At 53.2% G+C, this 18183-nt stretch overlaps 2 protein-coding genes across 4 annotated transcripts; one reads left to right on the forward strand and one right to left on the reverse strand.

Annotated features, from left to right (window-relative positions):
* Window positions 1-4044: 4044 nt before the first annotated feature.
* HECTD3 (HECT domain E3 ubiquitin protein ligase 3) lies at window positions 4045-12034 on the reverse strand. The gene is made up of 21 exons (XM_015091944.3): window positions 11576-12034; window positions 11258-11418; window positions 10935-11027; window positions 10720-10855; window positions 10358-10473; window positions 10161-10274; window positions 9935-10017; window positions 9326-9491; window positions 9032-9113; window positions 8183-8365; window positions 7981-8033; window positions 7746-7810; window positions 7482-7585; window positions 7097-7216; window positions 6899-6988; window positions 5766-5972; window positions 5390-5519; window positions 5233-5307; window positions 5031-5112; window positions 4817-4888; window positions 4045-4657 (listed from the first exon to the last, which is right to left on the reverse strand). Exons 1-21 carry the CDS (start codon window positions 11942-11944, stop codon window positions 4573-4575), a joined length of 2586 nt encoding a protein of 861 aa, XP_014947430.2. The 5' UTR covers window positions 11945-12034; the 3' UTR covers window positions 4045-4572.
* A 2567-nt stretch (window positions 12035-14601) lies between these two features.
* Window positions 14602-17970, forward strand: UROD (uroporphyrinogen decarboxylase). Of its 3 annotated transcripts, none has more exons than XM_042247654.1 (10): window positions 14602-15055; window positions 15358-15470; window positions 15592-15671; window positions 15747-15809; window positions 16026-16223; window positions 16327-16488; window positions 16841-16978; window positions 17146-17246; window positions 17329-17395; window positions 17735-17969. In XM_042247654.1, the coding sequence occupies exons 1-10, from the start codon at window positions 15006-15008 to the stop codon at window positions 17894-17896; spliced, it is 1134 nt and encodes a 377-aa protein (XP_042103588.1). In that variant the 5' UTR covers window positions 14602-15005; the 3' UTR covers window positions 17897-17969.
* Window positions 17971-18183: the final 213 nt, after the last annotated feature.

Below are 18183 nucleotides of genomic sequence, written 5' to 3' on the forward strand. Positions count from 1 at the left end.
GGCATGGCAACCCACTCCAGTATTCTTGCCTGAAAAATCCCATGGACAGAGGAGCCTACCGGTTACAGTCCATGGGATCGCAAAAAAAGTAGGACATGACTGAGTGAGCACCCGGCCACACCCTTAAAGGTAAAATCCCAAGATGACAAAAATGATCTGTTTAACCATTTTACCCATTGTAGCCAGCCTGGCTCCTGACATAGCTGCTCCAAGCATTCACTGAATGAATAAATGAATGAATGAAAAGCAAGTTACAAAATACACAATGTGGGTCCAATTTGGTAAAAGACAGATCAAAGACTTGTGTGGCACAAGTCTCTGCTTGCTCAGTCGTGTCTGATTCTTAGGTCCCATGTCTGTAGATTTCCAGGCTCTCCTGTCCATAGGATTTCCCAGGCAAGAATACTGGAGTGGGTTGCCATTTCCTCCTTCAGGGCATCTTGACAACCCAGGGATCGAACCCGAGTCACCTGCATCTCCTGCATCGGCAGGCGGATCCTTTACCGCGGAGTCCCTTGGGAAGCCGTTTGGCTTCTCGACCACTGAACTACCTGGAAAGCCCTTCGTGTGGCCAGTACCAGAAACAGACTACCTCCGGCAGGCCCGTGCTGGCCAGGCCTTTCCCCGAAGAGCAGAGAAGGGGAAGGAGAGAATCCCCGGGTGGAGGGAGGAGGCGGCGGGAGCTTGCCGGGAAGCGCGGAGCTGGGCGGGACTAGCTGCCTCTCCGGCTCCAGCGCCTCAGGCAGAAAGAGACTGCAGGGGGCGGGGGCGGGGCGGTGGGCAGTGTCCTGCGGACCACCCAAGGCGTAGGGGTCGGGAAGCCGCAGGGCCAGGCAGGCTCATCTGGAGCATCAGATTCCAAATTACGGAGTGGTGGTCTTGAGGATGCACTCACCCCGGGATGCGGAGAGGGGCGGATCTCAGAGCCCAAGTGGTTTTCCCGCAGAGCGGCGTCCGGGCGCGCCCTAGAGGGCATCGTGCGGAGGCGGTGGGAGAGTGTGACTTCTCTGGGGACCGTGCTTGAGGAGGACGGCCCCCTGTGGGGACTGCATCCACATGGCGGGATCTCTCCATCCCAGAAGACACCAGGCCAGCTTTATTCCTGCTTCTGGGCAGAGGACTCCTTATTTCCCCTCTCAGCTCCAGATTTCATGTTTGCACTGAGAAGCCCTACCACTCCCACTTGACACATGTCTCCTTAGCTCCTGGAAGGACCCCTAAGTCCTGGAACAGTCTTCTTTAACATCCCTCAGGAGCCCAATAAACATACTCTGAAGGAATGAATTCGTCCATTTATTCAACTTTTCCATGTGCAAGAGCTTGGATGGAGTGTTATGGAAGCTCTTAAGGGAGAAAAGGCTGGGGCGGGACATGCATAAAACTTAGGAGGAGGTTTAAAGTTTTTGTTTAGTTTTATTTTAAAGTTGGGTAAAGAGGAGCTTCCTACTTCCTACTTTTGCATTCCAGTCCCCTATAATGAAAAGAACATCTTTTGGGGTGTTAGTTCTAAAAGGTCTTGCAGGTCTTCATAGAACCGTTCAACTTCAGCTTCATCAGCACTGGTTGGGGCATAGACTTGGATTACTGTGATATTGAATGGTTTGCCTTGGAAACGAACAGAGATCATTCTGTTGTTTTTGAGATTGCATCCAAGTACTGCATTTCGGACTCTTTTGTTGACCACGATGGCTACTCCATTTCTTCTAAGGGATTCCTGCCCGCAGTAGTAGATATAATGGTCATCTGAGTTAAATTCACCCATTCCAGTCCATTTTAGTTCGCGGATCCCTAGAATGTCGACGTTCACTCTTGCCATCTCCTGTTTGACCACTTCCAATTTGCCTTGATTCATGGACCTAACATTCCAGGTTCCTATGCAATATTGCTCTTTACAGCATCGGATCTTGCTTCTATCACCAGTCACATCCACAAGTGGGTATTGTTTTTGCTTTGGCTCCACCCCTTCATAATCATGATGGTATGATCACTCACCTAGAGCCAGACATCCTGGAATGTGAAGTCAAGTGGGCCTTAGGAAGCATTACTAAGAACAAAGCTAGCGGAGGTGATGGAATTCCAGTTGAGCTATTTCAAATCCTGAAAGATGATGCTGTGAAAGTGCTGCACTCAATATGCCAGCACATTTGGAAAACTCAGCAGTGGCCACAGGACTGGAAAAGGTCAGTTTTTATTCCAATCCCAAAGAAAGGCAATGCCAAAGAATGCTCAAACTACCACACAATTGCACTCATCTCACACGCTAGTAAAGTAATGCTCAAAATTCTCCAAGCCAGGCTTCAGCAATAGGTGAACCGCGAACTTCCAGATGTTCAAGCTGGTTTTAGAAAAGGCAGAGGAACCAGAGATCAAATTGCCAACATCTGCTGGATCATCGAAAAAGCAAGAGTTCCAGAAAAACGTCTATTTCTGCTTTATTGACTCTGCCAAAGCCTTTGATTGTGTGGATCACAATAAACTGTGGAGAATTCTGAAAGAGATGGGAATACCAGACCACCTGACCTGCCTCTTGAGAAACCTATATACAGGTCAGGAATCAACAGTTAGAACTGGACATGGAACAACAGACTGGTTCCAAATAGGAAAAGGCTATATATTGTCACCCTGCTTATTTAACTTCTATGCAGAGTACATCATGAGAAACGCTGGGCTGGAAGAAGTACAAGCTGAAATCAAGATTGCCAGGAGAAATATCAATAACCCAGATATGCAGATGACACCACCCTTATGGCAGAAAGTGAAGAGGAACTAAAAACCTCTTGATGAAAGTGAAAGAGGAGAGTGAAAAAGTTGGCTTAAAGCTCAACATTCAGAAAACGAAGATCATGGCATCCGGTCCCATCACTTCATGGGAAACAGATGGGGAAACAATGTCTGACTTTATTTTTTTGGGCTCCAAAATCACTGCAGATGGTGATTGCAGCCATGAAATTAAGAGACGCTTACTCCTTGGAACAAAAGTTATGACCAACCTAAATAGCATATTGAAAAGCAGAGACATTACTTTGCCAACAAAGGTCCATCTAGTCAAGGCTATGGTTTTCCAGTGGTCATGTATGGATGTGAGAATTGGACTGTGAAGAAAGCTGAGTGCCAAAGAACTGATGCTTTTGAACTGTGGTGTTGGAGAATAATCTTGCGAGTCCCTTGGACTGCAAGGAGATCCAACCAGTCCATCCTAAAGGAGATCAGTCCTGGGTGTTCTTTGGAAGGAATGATGCTAAAGCTGAAACTCCACTACTTTGGCCACCTCATGCAAAGAGTTGACTCGTTGGAAAAGACTCTGATGCTGGGAGGGATTGGGGGCAGGAGGAGAAGGGGACGACAGAGGATGAGATGGCTGGATGGCATCACCGACTCAATCGACGTGAGTTTGAGTGAACTCCGGGAGTTGGTGATGGACAGAGAGGCCTGGCGTGCTGCGATTCATGGGGTCGCAAAGAGTCAGACACAACTGAGTGACTGAACTGAACTGAAAGAGGAGCTATTGAAGACTTCAGAGAGGACATATCTGGCCTTAACCTGGGCAAGGTCTTGGAGGGCAAGACAGCAGACAGGGAGCCAGGTGTTGCAGAAGTGATGAGTAGCAGTAGCAGTAGCAGTAGTAGTGGAGAAGCAATGGCACCCCACTCCAGTACTCTTGCCTGGAAAATCCCATGGATGGAGGAGCCTGGTAGGCCGCAGTCCATGGGGTCACAAAAAGTCAGACACGACTGAGCGACTTCCCTTTCACTTTTCACTTTCATGCATTTGTGAAGGAAATGGCAACCCTCTCCAGTGTTCTTGCCTGGAGAATCCCAGGGACGGGGGAGCCTGGTGGGCTGCCGTCTATGGGGTCGCACAGAGTCAGACACGACTGAGGCGACTTAGCAGCAGCAGTAGTAGAGGTTTAATGTTGAGTAGCTATATGTTCTGAGTCAGGGACAGTGGTGGCACTTTGTCAGTTGGTACTGAGTTGGAGAAAGAAAGTTGGAGCTCACACCTTGGGGATGGAGGGAGAGGAGGAAAAGACCAGTATGTGAGGGAGAGGGTGTTCAGTTGTTGCTTTATTCTTGGTTCAGGCGACCAAGGGGGATGGCCATCACTCTGTATCCATCTATGGAGATTTGTTGGGGGAGGAGCCTCCATCCCCCCACCCGCCCCCACAAATTTTTAGTTCAGGCTGAAACCAGAGAAAAATATGGAGGGAAAAAAAAAAGGAATCGAAAACTTAAACAAAGTCCATGAGGTGGGGAGCTAGAAGAAGGCCCCCTTCAAGTAGCTCAGGCCTGGCAGCTTGTGCTGGGCTTGTGGAAGATTCCTCTCACAAGAGGTGAAATAGCTCTGGAAGCAAACCCGAGCACGTGTAGGGCTTGAGGGTCTATGGGGCTGGGCCACCAGTGTCAACCCGCTGCTCCCACTTCAACCGCACCCAGGGGTGCAGTGCACTGGCGTTTTCTGCTCATACTGCACTGGTCCAGGGAAGCTGTCTCTGCCCTGGGTGTTCAGGGGGAGACCCCATGGGACCAGCGCAGGCGCAGTCCTGCAGGCCCGCGACTGCCCCCTGGCGCCGACTCACTCCTCCCAAGGGCTCATGTCGGTGTCAATGGCCACACAGTTGTAGGCAGCGTATCGGAGCTTCTCCTCACACACCTTGGCGCTGTTGGGGGCAGGGAGTTGTTCAGCACGTGGTGCAGAGGCTCCTCCATCATGACCAGGGGCTCTGGGAGTCCAATTTGTACCCTGAAGCCCTCCTCCACCCTAGGATGTCACATTTCCCCGACTCCCCACTCCCCAGGCTGGAACTTAGGGAACCCACCTGGCATAGTGCGGCAGGAAGAGGGTGCTGGAGCAGGTGGAAGACTCGGGCAGCGCGTCTGTGGTCTCATAGCTGGGGGTGTGGAGGGACCAGAGATGAGGAAGAATTGGAGGGGCACAGGGCAGCGGTCTGATAGGGGAATGTGTGTTTGGCGGAGGGCAAAGGCCAGCCACAGGCTCTTCCGACGAGACCTCCCCTCCCCATCGGCTCTCACCCCAGCTTGTCTGGGTAGATGTAGATCCGGGCCGGCAGACGGCTGCGGCCGGTGACAAAGCGCAGGAAGCGGCTCCGGTCCTCTGAAGAGGAGAAGGAAATCAGCACCCATGTGCTGGTGGAGGAAACTCGACCACCTCCCCCATCTCTGTATCCTAGGAGTGGAGTCTGAACCCAGGCAGTCCTCTGCCATCTCCACTGACCGTTGGTGAAGTTGTTCAGTGCCTCCCAGAAATACTGCACCCGGGTGTCAGATGGCTCGAAGTCCTCAAACCGGGCTGGTGGGACAAAGCCACACAGAATTCATTCTTAGGTCCTTAAGCCCTACCCCGGGACTGTGCTGCCCGGCCCCACACTCACTGAGCTTGCGCAGGGCATCCACAGTGACCTCTGGGTCCCCGCACACCTTCTTCTCCAATTCTTGCCACGTCAGCAAGTCCAGCACAGCCTGGGGCACCACCTTCAGCAGACCTGCCTGCATGGCTGCCACCTGGGGAGAAGGGAGAAGGCCTGGGTGGAGAAGATGGCACAACTCCCAGCTCTGGGTGTGGTGGGGACACCTGGCCTCCACTCACAGAGATAAAGTACCTCTGTGCCCCACAGATCAGCAGGAATGTGGGGCAGAGGGGTGGTGGGGGTCAGAGCTCTCGGGGCTGGGTTCTGGTGGCCCCTCGGGATGGGCTCTGGCTCCTGGGAGCATCCACAGCTCTCTGTTCCACTGGCCTCTGGGTAGTACCTGCTCCTTGCTCTCTTCTAGCCGTGCCTTCTGCACCAGTTGGATGAAACGGGAACGGTCCTCATATCCCACCACGATGCCGGAACCCCCAGGGATCAGCTCCACCACCTGCTGATCACTCAGCACAGTGGTGAATGTTAGCTCCTTCCCAAATTTGAACTCAAATGTCTCCTTGTCCATTCCTTCCATCACTTCCAAGAGCTTCACCTGGGGGTTGAAGAGAGGCAGGAAGGTCAGCTTTTCATTGTGGAGATAGTCTTGTTTTTTTCCTCAGGAAGCTCACAGGAAAGCAGGGGAGGCAGCCAGGCAAGGCGGTTGTTATGCAGGCAGTGAGGGCAGTGGGGGGGTTAGTAGACGGGCTGTGAAGCCCAGCATCAAGACGATGCCTAACCAGCCATGGAGATCAGGGAAGGTGTCCTGGGGGAAGTGGCATCTAAGCTGAGACCCAAAGGATTGGCTGGGAATTGGCTGGGCCACCAAGAAGTCAGGAGAGAGAACATCTTTAAAAAAGGTGGAAAGAGCAAAAGGCCTGAGGAACCTAACCGGGCAAGTGTCCAGAGATACAGGAGTCATGTAAGGCCTTTTCAGACTCTGCATTTTATCCTAAGCCCAGGGTGGCCCATTGAAGGCGTTATGGAGATCAGATGGGTAAGAAGGGAGACATGCAGTCAGTGGCTGGATCAGGAAGGAAGGTGACTAAACCTGAGGGACAGAAGGGAGACGGGAGAGGTGGGCAGATTCCAAAGGCAGATGTGACAGAATGTGGGAGGTGAGGGAGAAAGAAGAGTGAAGAATGACCCTGAGGGGCTTGGCAAGGGGAGGGCTGGGTGGTGGTGCCACTGCGAGAGGGAGCCCTAGAGGGAGAGGATGAAGAGTGTGCTGAGCCCAAGGTGCCATCTTGGGAGAGAAGTCCAGTAGGTAAATGCATATATAGCCCTCGGCTTAGCAGAGAGGCTGGGTCCAGCGATTAGCAGTCCTTTCAGGGTCACCAGAACAGTGACAGGAATCGAAGCTATGGGAGTACATGAGATGGGAGAGGGGAAACACGTGTGGTACGAAAAGGTTCAGGACAGCCTAGGGGTGCAACAAGCTTGAGAGCTGGGCAGAGAAACCTGGTCCAGGCCCCAACTCACCAGCACAGAGTCCACAGCTGGGAAGTCCTTGCTCCAGCTCACCTCCTCACCAGAGAGCTGCTTCCACACAAAACCCGGCAGAGCCAGGACCTGTGGGACAAACACTGCTGTCTTCGTGCCCTGAACTGCCCGGGTTTGGCTGGCTCTTCTTTCCAAGAGCCAGGACTAAGCTGGTTGGGTGCAGATTAGGCTACTCACCAGGAACTCCTTACCCCGAAGGGCAGCCCCCATCAGCTGTCCGATCCACTCATACTTGGCAAAGTCCCGGCAGGAGGGGTTGGGCACATACATGTCCCGGGCCTCGCCTGTGCCATTGCCCTGCCCCCGAGACAGAGCTGTCAGCATGGCCTGTAATGGACCCTCCTGTGTTACCCCAGATGCCTCAACGACTTCCCTGAACACCTTCCACGGAGGGGCCCTGAAGGAGCCCTCTGAACATACAATGGCTCCTTCCCTGCCTGCCCAGAAGCTGCCCCGGGCAGTTCAGTCTCTCCCTGCTCCTTCTCTGGCTTAGTCTGGCACCTGGGAGGTTTGCAGAGACAGAACAGCAGAAACAACTTGGGAGGTAGGGGTGAGGGCTTACCTGGTTGGCCGTTCGTACAAAGAAGGGCAGAGGCACAGGGGTGTCCGCCGAGCTAGGGCACAGTTCTTCTGACATGTCTGCCAAGCTGTCCCGGAAACCACCTCCTGAAAGGACAGACAGATGCTCTCAGTTGAGGCACACAAGAGCCCCAGCCCCCATGAGGGGGTAAGAAGCAAGTCCCCTATCTGGCTTAGCTGGTCACCCCAGATACCCCAACCACTCTCAATACGGCAGGCCTCTTGCTGCTGGCCCTCAAGGCCTCACCTTGGTCAATGATGCCTTCTGCAATGAATTTACACTCCCACCACTGGTCATAGCGCATGGGCCACCTATAAGGAGGGGTAAGTCTCTATCATTACACCGGGCTAGGGCTCAGGATGACCCACCAGCCCAGGGTCCAACCAGGAGTAGGGGCTACAGAGGGGTAACACTGAGGGGTCCAGAGGCAGTGTGTGGGTGGACATGGGTCCATGTGTGGTCCCCTGCCCCCAAGCCATACCTGTAGTCCAGGGGCTTTTCATACTTGTCAGAGGGCTTGAGGCCTTCATAAACCTGGGGCCAGGGAGAAGGGGAGGGAGTTGTGGGAACGTCTGAGACCCGGCCCCACTCTTGCCCAAAGACCTTGCTCAGGCCCCTCCTGGCCCAGCGCCCCCTAGTCCCCCTGCTGACCCGCCCTTGCTCTGACCCCAGGTGGTCCAGACCTGGGTGAAGACAGCGTTCTTGCAGGCGGGATCCCGTAAGGGGCAGGCACGGTGTTCCATGGCGAGGCGCCGGTTGATGTACAGACGTGGCATGAAGCTGGGCTTGCTGCTCTCTGAGTCACGCAGGCACTGGGCCACCAGGCCTGGCCGTTGGCGTGACAGCAGCAGGAACTGCTTCACTTGCTGGTGGGGAGAGGTGGCCAGAGCGGGGCCGGCAGGCAGTCAGCCTCTGACCAGGCCCTGGAACATTTCTCTGTTCCAACCCCACGGGGCCAGTTCAAGCCTACTCTATCCCTGGTCCTTGCTTTCAGTCTCTCCCTTAGTCCAGCCACCAGGGGAAGCTTTCTAAAACCCAACTTTGTCATTACCTGACATAAAAACCCAACTTTGTCTTTACCTGACATAAAAACCCAACTTTGTCTTTACCTTACATAAAAATTTCCCAATGGCTCCACTGACCAGGAACAAAGTCTGGCCCCGGTGCCCTCGGCTACCAGGGCCAGCCTCCTGCCCACCTCCTCCTGCCTCATCCCATGTCACACTCACATCTATGGCTATGCTTCTCTCAAGTCATCCTGAGCAGCTAGGAACTCCCAGTGGGCACCTTTCATACAGCCTGCCCTGTCCATGCTGTCACCTCTCCTCCCCAAGCTTTGTGCATGTCACATACTCTCTGGGAAATAGGACCCTAAACACTAAATTTTGATTATTTGTGTCTTTCTTCCTATGTTCCCAGAGCCTAGCAAAAGTCTAGGCCTAGAGTAGATCTAAGAACTTTCTGATGAAGCGTGAACAACTGCAGAAAGGGGTGCCCACTGCCAAGGCCAGCACTGAGTGAGTCAGGCTCACCTTAATCTCACTAAAGGTGCCCAGCGTGTGGTCCCAGGCAGGTACCAGGTGGTGCAGGACGCTGTCTAAGATCTTTATGAATCTGGGGAGGTTGGGTAAAGATAATTGTGGCTGAAGTCATAGATGTAAGACCCACTCACCACCCCCAACACACAGGGACAGGAGAAGGCAGGGCCCAGGGGCTCTCTGCCTCTTGAAGTGGAATAGCATACAATGTAAGATCTCTTCCACACAGACAAAAGGCTCAGGATGGGGGGTCAGGGGAGGGACTAACTGGCCCAGGACCACAGCCACCTCTGCAGGAGAACAGCTCTGCGGTACAGTACTTCCGGGTCAGTGCCTTCTAGGCGTGGGTATCGCACGAGATTGGTGGGCTGAAACAGGTCTGCATTTAGCCCTAATTCTCGCTGTCTAGAAGACTTGATCTTGACCCCTCGAAGACGCACATCAATCCCGTCATCTGGGGGAAGAGTCAGAGTGAGCTCACTTACGGCGCCTGCTGCCTCTTTGGCCCCGGGACCTGAGAATGGCTCTTCAGTGCTCAGCCTTGTGTCACCCTTTGCCCCTAGAAACTCGGGACCTTTGGGATCCCCTTCTATCGCCCGATTCTGACGATTATATTCTGTGCTAGTTCCTCCGTCCACCACTATAATATGGGGATGCCTGAAGGTCCCAACTCCATTCCTCTTCCAGGTGAGCCCAAGCACTTCTATGGCTTTAAGGCAGGCTTATACCCGGCACCATCCCGTTGGCTTGGGCCCCAAAGCTTCAGATCTTGGCGTTAGTTCAGCTGTCACCTTTATCCCAACTCCAAGTCCATCTCCTTCACTCCACACTCACTGCCAGCTAACCCCCATCTACATGCTGGGGCTCCCTTTCCCTCCTTATGGCCTTAAGCCCCACCTCGGCACTCGACGATGCGGATCTCGATGATTGGGAGGTGGACAGTCATGTCCTCCAGGACACAGACGTCCCCGATCAAGGTCCTGAGGGGATGAACATGGGGAACTTTGGAAACCCCTTGTCTTCAGGGGTTGCTGGGGTCACAGTCCACCTTACGCCTCCAAGCTGGGTCAGATCCTGCTGCCAGGATCATGTCCCACCTCCCAGCCCAGATCAGCTCACTCACTCGTCAATGCTCACGTCACTCAGCTTCTTCAGGTTGTCCCCTTCACCCCCATAGACCACCACCCGCTTAGGCATAAAGTTGTCATCTGTGGTATCCACCGTCAGTAGTAGTTTCCTGAGGGTTAAGAGGGTGCACATGTGTCTTTACACTCACAGGTACGTGGCTCACCCACCCTGTTGTGTTCAGAGCCCACTCACTTGACAATGGTGCCCTTTTTCATGGTCAGCCGTACCCAGTGCTGGCACTGGGACCCATCGCTCTCCCAGTACGTGTCCGCGTTGCTGTCTGTCAGGCAGGACACATTGAACTCCTCCTGGGGAGGGTAGAGAGGTGGATGGGCCAGGGAGCACAAGAGAGAAAGCACAGTGGAGCTGAGCTGGAAATCCATCTGGTAAGGGTGGAAGTGTCGAGGGATTCCTATAGGACTTCCAAGACTGGGGGGGTGGACTGAGTCTGGCCTGTGGGGATTCAGGTTTGGCTGTGGCTTAGAGGTAAGAGTTCTGAATCTAGCAGGATGTTACTACATCTTGCTTGGGGTGGGAGGAGTCCCAGCACCCACCGTGTAGGAGGAAACGTCTATGCTCTCCACATACTGCTTCACGCTACCCAGGTTCTCATCCTCCTTGCCCAGGTGGTCGTACAAGAAGTGGATCAGGTCCTCGTCGCACTCGTAGGTCCACGTCGGGGGCACATAGCTAAGCGACCCCAAGTCCCTAATTAGGTCGGGCCCAGACCTGGAGCTCCTTCCTCCCCAGCCCATCCCAGCTTACTCACAGTAGCCTTTGTACAGCTTCAGTGTATGCCTCGGCCGGCTGAGGCCTTGATCCCAGGCGATGTGAGTATGTCAAGTCCACCACCTGTTCCCATCTGTGCGCGCAGAATGGGGAACGGGATATGGAGACCTCAGCGGGCGGCAGAAGACCCTGGAGCCTTCTCCAGCGCTCTGGCTCCTCTAAACCATGCCTCCAGAAGCCCCACCCCAGCTCCCTTTAGGTCCCGCCCTTTTTGCTGTCAATCCTATCAGATCACACCGCCCGGGCTGTGCCAGTCTAGGGCCTGGCAGTCGGCCAGCAGCCCCACCCATCCCAGCGCAGGACCTGAGCACCGGGCGGTAGTCCACTCCGAAGAGCTGCTGCTGCCGCTGGAGGTGGTCTGGAGTGTCGATGGGTACCAGGCGGGCCCCGCCCTCGGCTGGGCGGCACACCAGGAGCCAGCCTTCGTCCAGCCCGCAGTCGCCCAGGTGTTCCGCCAGCTGCTCCTGCCGGGACGCACCAGACGAGGACAGCCGTCAGGGAACTGCCAGCGGCCCGCCCTGCCCAGCCCAGGGCGAAGGGCACCGGACGCTAAGTCAGCTCGATATGGGGGGTGGGGTGGGGAACAGCCAGGGGCTTCCCTGGCCCCGGGGTCTTTTGCACCTTGGTCAGCTTCACCCAGAGCCCGTGGCCGTTGCACAGCTCTTCGCCTGTGGTGCGCACGCAAGCGCCGCGCCGCAGCTCGATGCTGTCGCGGGCCGCGCGGAGGGCCCCAGAGCCGGTACCGGGGGCCGGGCCCGTGGCTCCCACACGCAGCCCCAGGCCTTCCGCCTCCCACACCGGCAGCAGCACGCGCGACGGTCCCGCCGGGTCCTTGTAAAGCTTGTAGAGCACCTCGCGCGGCACGAAAGCTAGCGCCGCCGGCAGCGGCCGCCCGGCACGGAGGCTCTTCGCTGCCTCCGCCAGAAAGCGTACACGGCCCAGCAGCTGTCGCGGGGACTCTAGCGCCGCGCCCGGACCCGGGCCAGCCATGGCGGTATGGCCCAGGGAAGCCCCGGGGCGATCCGGGCGCAGGAGATTCGGCAGAACCAGCAGACAGAGCTTCCCACCACCTTTAGCCCCGCCCTCGACCAGCCTTCGCCGTAAGTTCTGGACTAAGCGCACCTCATGTGTCGCCGTATTGTTCTGTGTACTTGGGTACTAAATCCTGTTATTTATTTCTGTGCCTTCCACTCAGTCAGCCAGACCCAAGTTCCGAAGTTTCTACCTGATCAATCTCCCCACTCCATTCCCATTGCTACTGCTCTCCTTTAAGCCACCATCCATCCTATCGAGCCCGAGCCCGAAACGCTATTCCTTCGACCTCCTGGAGCTTCCCTGCTCCCAGTGAGCCTCACTACAACCAACTGAATGTGTTAGCTATCCTGTCAGGTTTCCCATCCTAGGACGAGTGTGACTAAAATGTTTGGGAAAATGATCCCTCCCCAGCCTGGCTGCTGATGGGACTCTTGAGTCATTTAGACTTGTTCCTAGTGGTTACTCTTAACCTCAGGGCACTGGGGATCATTATCCAGTTTCTCCCAGTAATCCTAAACCAAATGAGAGGAAAGGCCAACGTGGCAAAAGAGGAGGCAAAAACAAACAAACCACGTACAGAAGTTGTTTAGTTCAGTCGTTCAGTCGTGTCCGACTCCCTGTGACCCCATGAATCGCAGCATGCCAGGCCTCCCTGTCCATCACCAACACCTGGAGTTCATCCAAACTCATGTCTATCGAGTCGGTGATGCCATCCAGCCATCTCATCCTCTTTCGTCCCCTTCTCCTCCTGCCCCCAATGCTCCTGCCCCATCTCCTCCTGATGCTGGGAGGCCAGCATCAGGGTCTTTCCCAATGAGTCAACTCTTTGCATGAGGTGGCCAAAGTATTGGAGCTTCAGCTTCAGCATCAGTCCTTCCAATGAACACCCAGGACTGATCTCCTTTAGAATGGACTGGTTGGATCTCCTTGCAGTCCAAGGGACTGCAAGAGTCTTCTCCAACACCACAGTTCAAAAGCATCAATTCTTCGGTGCTCAGCTTTCTTCACAGTCCAACTCTCATGTCCATACATGACCACTGGAAAAACCATAGCCTTGACTAAACGGACCTTTATTGGCAAAGTAATGTCTCTGCTTTTTAATATGCTGTCTAGTGTTGGTGATGGACAGGGAGGCCTGGCGTGCTGCGATTCATGGGGTCTCAAAGAGTCGGACTGAGCGACTGAACTGAACTGAGTGATGTATAATCACGGAGGAAAAGGAAAATTTGTCCCACCCCCACCCTTGTTTATTGAAAAGTTTACTGAGATGTAACTCATATCATATAAAGTGTACAAATCACTGTTTTTTAAATATAACATAAATTTTTAATAGTAAATAATAACAAATTTTGCAATCTTGGCCGTTTTTTTAAAGTGTACAATTATCTATTTCCAAAACTTTTTTGTCACCCCAAACAGGAAACTCTGTATCCTTAAGCAATAACTCCTCCTTGTCCCCACTCCCTAGTCCCTGGGGACTAATCTGCTAAAGCTCTAATCTACTTTTTGCCTCTATGAATTTGCCTATTCTAGATATTTCATGTAAGTGGAATGATACAGTATTTGCCATTTTGTGTCTTATTTCACTCAGCATAATGTTACAACAATGTTGTTGCATGTATCAGGATTTTATTTTTATGGCTGAATAATGTTCCATTGTATAAATACACTACATTTTGTTTATCCATTCATTGTTGAGGGACACTTGGGTGGAAACTTTGTTTTGATGTAGTTATCAAATAAAGGTATCAGGAAATAAATAATCCCATGTAATTTTGAGAGTTTTCCACTTTTTTCTCAGTAAGTTGGGAACACAGTGCCTCTCTTCTGATTTCTCCAAGCTATTTGTACCCTGTCACACTACTACAAGATAAAGTGAATACGTGCATTTAACAAAGGCCTGCATGAGCTGAACTCTGTGGATAGTTCCAGATTATTTAAATCCACTAGCTTGATATCCTGTTTTCCATTAACCCAATTGCTGTTTTGCATCTTCTCTTTGCACATGCTGTTTCCTTTGCTTGTAATATCCCATTGCCTTCCCCAATTAAATGGAGTCCTTGCTACTTGCGTCTAGCTTTTTCCTTTTAAAACATTTACCATTGTGATTGCTGATTTCTGTTTCCTCATCAGTCTGTAGCTCCTTAGAGGAAGAAAATGCCGTGTTCACTACTGTAACCTTTGCACCTACTATAGTGCCCGCCTCTTTCTAGGTAATATTTAATTATTTCAGTTTCCTGTACAACTTTGTTCTACCACAGTTGTGGCTGGTTGAGCCCGGCATAAAATTATTAGAATCGTGGAGAGTGGGAGTGAAAAGTGAGCCTTGGGCCGAGTTTTCTGGGATTCCCAGGCCGTCAGAGGAGAGCAAACTCCTCACACCATGCAAAGTGTATTTACAGCAAAGTTCTTTCGGGGGGTGGGGATGGATGTGTGTTTGTTGTTGCGTCGCTACAGCTGACTTTACGGTGAAGAGACTAGGGGTGGGGTCCTACCGGCAGCCGCTGGGGCAGCCCAGGAGCGGTAGCGGGAGTCTGATCATGTGACCTTCAATATGGCGACTGCCCTGGTTCATCCCTGGAAGAGGCGGAGCCTGGGCAGAGGGCAGGCTCAGATTCAGTCTATAACGGGGACTGTGCTCGCGTTTACCGACAGCTTATCATGGAGGCGAAAGAGTCTAGGTGAGTTCCCTGGACCACCACGCAGTGTGGTCATAGGGGCTTCTGACCTGAATCTTCCAGCCTAGGAATCTGTTCCTATACCCTTCTTCCCCAGTCCGGAGAACCCAAGTCGCTGGGATTCCAAATCCTCCAACCATGGATTCTTAAAATATTCATCCCAGGGACTACCTAGCTGGACTGCGTACCCCAGACCTTAATTTAGGATACGCCCCCAGGACTTTCTAATCCTCAACTAAGATCCCCATTTCGGACTTCCATCTCTGATTCCCCCATGACTACCCGCCCCCGCCTGGAGATTTTTCAGCCCCAAAACCTTCCAGCCCTGGAACTAGCCCATGGATACCCTTGTTCGAGAGACATGCTCTCCCCCCACCAGTTCTCCTAAGTGAGTTTTCGTCTCCTCACCCCCACTCTCCTAGTCCTGCCAGTGGGAAGGGGAAAACTGGGGAGGCTGGGGAAACTGGGACTATGCGTAGGGTAAAGGCCCCAGCACCGGCCCTTCTAGTCCTGTACACCACCTGATAGGCAGAGAGAGGGCAGAATCGGCGGGGAGGCGCAGCTTGGTAGCTGGTCTGGAGAAGGCAGATAGCGGTGCTGGATGGACTGTATCCGCCTTTAGAACCCAAGCCCTGCCCAACCCCCAGCCTAGTTTACTGAGACCTACCCTTCCCTCCTCTTGATCCCCAGACCTCAGGGTTTTCCGGAACTTAAGAATGACACCTTCCTGCGAGCAGCCTGGGGAGAAGAAACAGACTACACTCCTGTTTGGTGCATGCGGCAGGCAGGACGCTACTTACCAGGTCAGGGTCAGGGCCTCGGAGTCTAGGTAAAACTCTGGAGAGTGAAAAGTTTTGGAGGGGCAGAGAAGGGCTCTTGGAGGTTCCCTAAGGCTGAGCCCTGCCTTACCTTTTCTGTCTGCAGAGTTTAGGGAAACTCGGGCTGCCCAGGACTTTTTCAGCACCTGTCGCTCCCCAGAAGCCTGCTGTGAACTTACCCTGCAGGTGAGAGGTCGACAAAAGAGGAGGGATTTATGTCCTCCGCAGGCCACCTAGCAATCTGTGTTCTGTTCCCTATAGCCACTGCGTCGCTTCCCTCTGGATGCTGCCATCATCTTCTCCGACATCCTTGTCGTACCCCAGGTACCTGCTCAGATCTGACTCAAACGTATAAAACAGAAAGGACAGTCAAGGCTCAAGAAAAGCATTTACCCTTACGGGACAGAGGGAAAAATAGGCTGGAGGAGATGGAGCTTGGCCGAGTTTCATTCTCCTTTTCCTCCTTCCTGGCATGGATTGAACAGATCTCATTCTCCAGGAGTTACAGGTTGGGAACCCAGATGTTTTCTCCCCTGCCAGGCACTGGGCATGGAGGTGACCATGGTGCCTGGCAAAGGGCCCAGCTTCCCAGAACCATTAAGAGAAGAGCGGGACTTAGAGCGCCTCCGGGATCCAGCAACAGTGGCCTCTGAGCTGGGCTATGTGTTCCAGGCCATCACCCTCACTCGACAGCAGCTGGCTGGGCGTGTGCCACTGATTGGCTTTGCTGGTGCCCCGGTAATATGGAGCAGGGCAGGGACTTGGGCTTGGAGAAGTTACTTTGGCAGGTCTGGGTGAAGACAAGGGAAGGAAGTGTCAATCTGGCTTTTGCCTTTTGTAGTGGACTCTGATGACATACATGGTTGAAGGTGGCGGCTCAAGCACCATGTCTCAGGCCAAGCGCTGGCTTTACCAGAGACCACAAGCCAGTCACCAGCTGCTTCGCATCCTCACTGATGCTCTTGTCCCTTATCTGGTGGGACAAGTGGCTGCTGGTGCCCAGGTAAGACCTGAGGGAGAGATAATAGCCTGGGGCTTAATCTTTAAGGACCAGAAACAGTACAGTTCCTTATACCTGAGAAGCTAGGTATCTTAATGCCAGGCACAAAAGAGACTTGACCTGCAGTGATCTGACTGGAGCAGCTAAGCCCAGATACTGGCAGAGGGGCTTAGTGCTCTGTTCAAAGACCGAAGCTAGAACTGGGATCTGGAGAAGGCAAAAGTTTTTGACTGGAACAAGGTTTATAGGCTTAGGCAATCTCAGGGATGAAGTCACTTGGGGAAAATTGAGGCACATTCTACGTGTATCTCCTCTTTGTCGTTATGTATTTATTTTCACTACCCCGTAATTGTAGGCATTGCAGCTCTTTGAGTCCCATGCAGGGCATCTTGGCCCACAACTCTTCAGTAAGTTTGCACTGCCCTACATCCGTGATGTGTCCAAGCGAGTGAAGGCTGGGCTGCAGGAGGCAGGCCTGGCACCGGTGCCTATGGTAAGGATGGGGATGGGCTGAGTGAAGGTGGGGCGGTGCAGCTATCAGGTTAAGTCCTGCATGGAACTAAGTGACCACTAGAGGGCAGCAGAAGTATGACTGAGGTATATTATTAATAGCCAGCAGAGCAAAGCTCTCTGCAGCCTGAGATTTGCCCTTTCCCCCAGATCATCTTTGCTAAGGACGGACATTTTGCCCTGGAGGAGCTGGCCCAGGCTGGCTATGAGGTGGTTGGGCTTGACTGGACAGTGGCCCCCGAGAAAGCCCGGTGAGTGATGGAAGGTGAGGTGGAGCAGGGGACAGCTACAGTGTGTGCAGTCACCAGAACAGGGCCCTGACTCTGCTTCCAGGGAACGCGTGGGAAAGACGGTGACCCTGCAGGGCAACCTGGACCCCTGTGCCCTGTATGCATCTGAGGTAACAACCAGGTTCTTGTGTGTGTGTTGGTGACTTTGTCTCTGCACTCTCATGGTTCTGGATGTGGTTGTGTTTATTACCATGTGTGTGTTTTCATCATTGGTTTATCCCTCCCTTCTTCTCCATTCACAACATGGACTCTAGGAAGGCAGGAGTTTCTTTTCATTGATTTCGTTCATTTGGCTTTTCTTAGTGCCTGGTCCATACTAGGGCTCCGATAAAGTTTTTTTGAATGACTGAGTAATACTGAGTGCCTCCATGTATGTGTGTCACTATCATGTATAGGGAGGACAGAGGCGTGCTGTCCCCCTGTAGCCAGTGCCCTGTTGGTCCCCCCAGGAGGAGATTGGGAAGCTGGTGCAGCAGATGCTGAATGACTTTGGGCCACAGCGCTACATTGCCAACCTGGGCCATGGACTTTACCCTGACATGGACCCGGAACATGTGGGAGCCTTTGTGGATGCCGTGCACAAACACTCTCGCCTGCTTCGACAGAATTGAGCGTGCCCATTTTCCCTGAAGTCCCACTGACACAGATGATTATTTCCAGGAGAATAAAAGTTTGAGAGTTGGAGTCTTGCATGTGGTTTTGTTTGTGAAAGATCTGTGCCCTTATCCTCCATTTCTTCTCAGCCTCTTCCTTCCCTGGGCTGCTGCTTGCATCCTCTCCCACAAGTCCTTGGAGCTCAGATATCAATGCCTAGGCCCTGTCAGACTTCATGTCAGGGCCCTGACACCAATGTGCTCTCAGATATCCAAGCCCCAGAGCCACATGGGGTTGCACAGAT

This window comes from Ovis aries, chromosome 1 (assembly GCF_016772045.2).
Source record: "Ovis aries strain OAR_USU_Benz2616 breed Rambouillet chromosome 1, ARS-UI_Ramb_v3.0, whole genome shotgun sequence".
NCBI lineage: Eukaryota > Metazoa > Chordata > Mammalia > Artiodactyla > Bovidae > Ovis > Ovis aries.

What these genes read in the sequence shown, in the direction of transcription:
- HECTD3 (XM_015091944.3), bottom strand. Translation starts at nt 11,944, where the DNA reads ATGGCTGGCCCGGGTCCGGGCGCGGCGCTAGAGTCCCCGCGACAGCTG. An exon ending in AGAGCTGTTCTCCTGCAGAG is followed by an intron (nt 9,114 to 9,325) that starts GTGGCTGTGGTC and finishes CAACCTCCCCAG; the next exon opens with ATTCATAAAGATCTTAGACA. An exon ending in TTCCTGCCGCACTATGCCAG is followed by an intron (nt 4,658 to 4,816) that starts GTGGGTTCCCTA and finishes TGCCCCCAACAG; the next exon opens with CGCCAAGGTGTGTGAGGAGA.
- UROD (XM_042247654.1), top strand. Translation starts at nt 15,006, where the DNA reads ATGGATACCCTTGTTCGAGAGACATGCTCTCCCCCCACCAGTTCTCCT. An exon ending in TTGGCTTTGCTGGTGCCCCG is followed by an intron (nt 16,224 to 16,326) that starts GTAATATGGAGC and finishes TGCCTTTTGTAG; the next exon opens with TGGACTCTGATGACATACAT. An exon ending in AAGTGGCTGCTGGTGCCCAG is followed by an intron (nt 16,489 to 16,840) that starts GTAAGACCTGAG and finishes CCGTAATTGTAG; the next exon opens with GCATTGCAGCTCTTTGAGTC.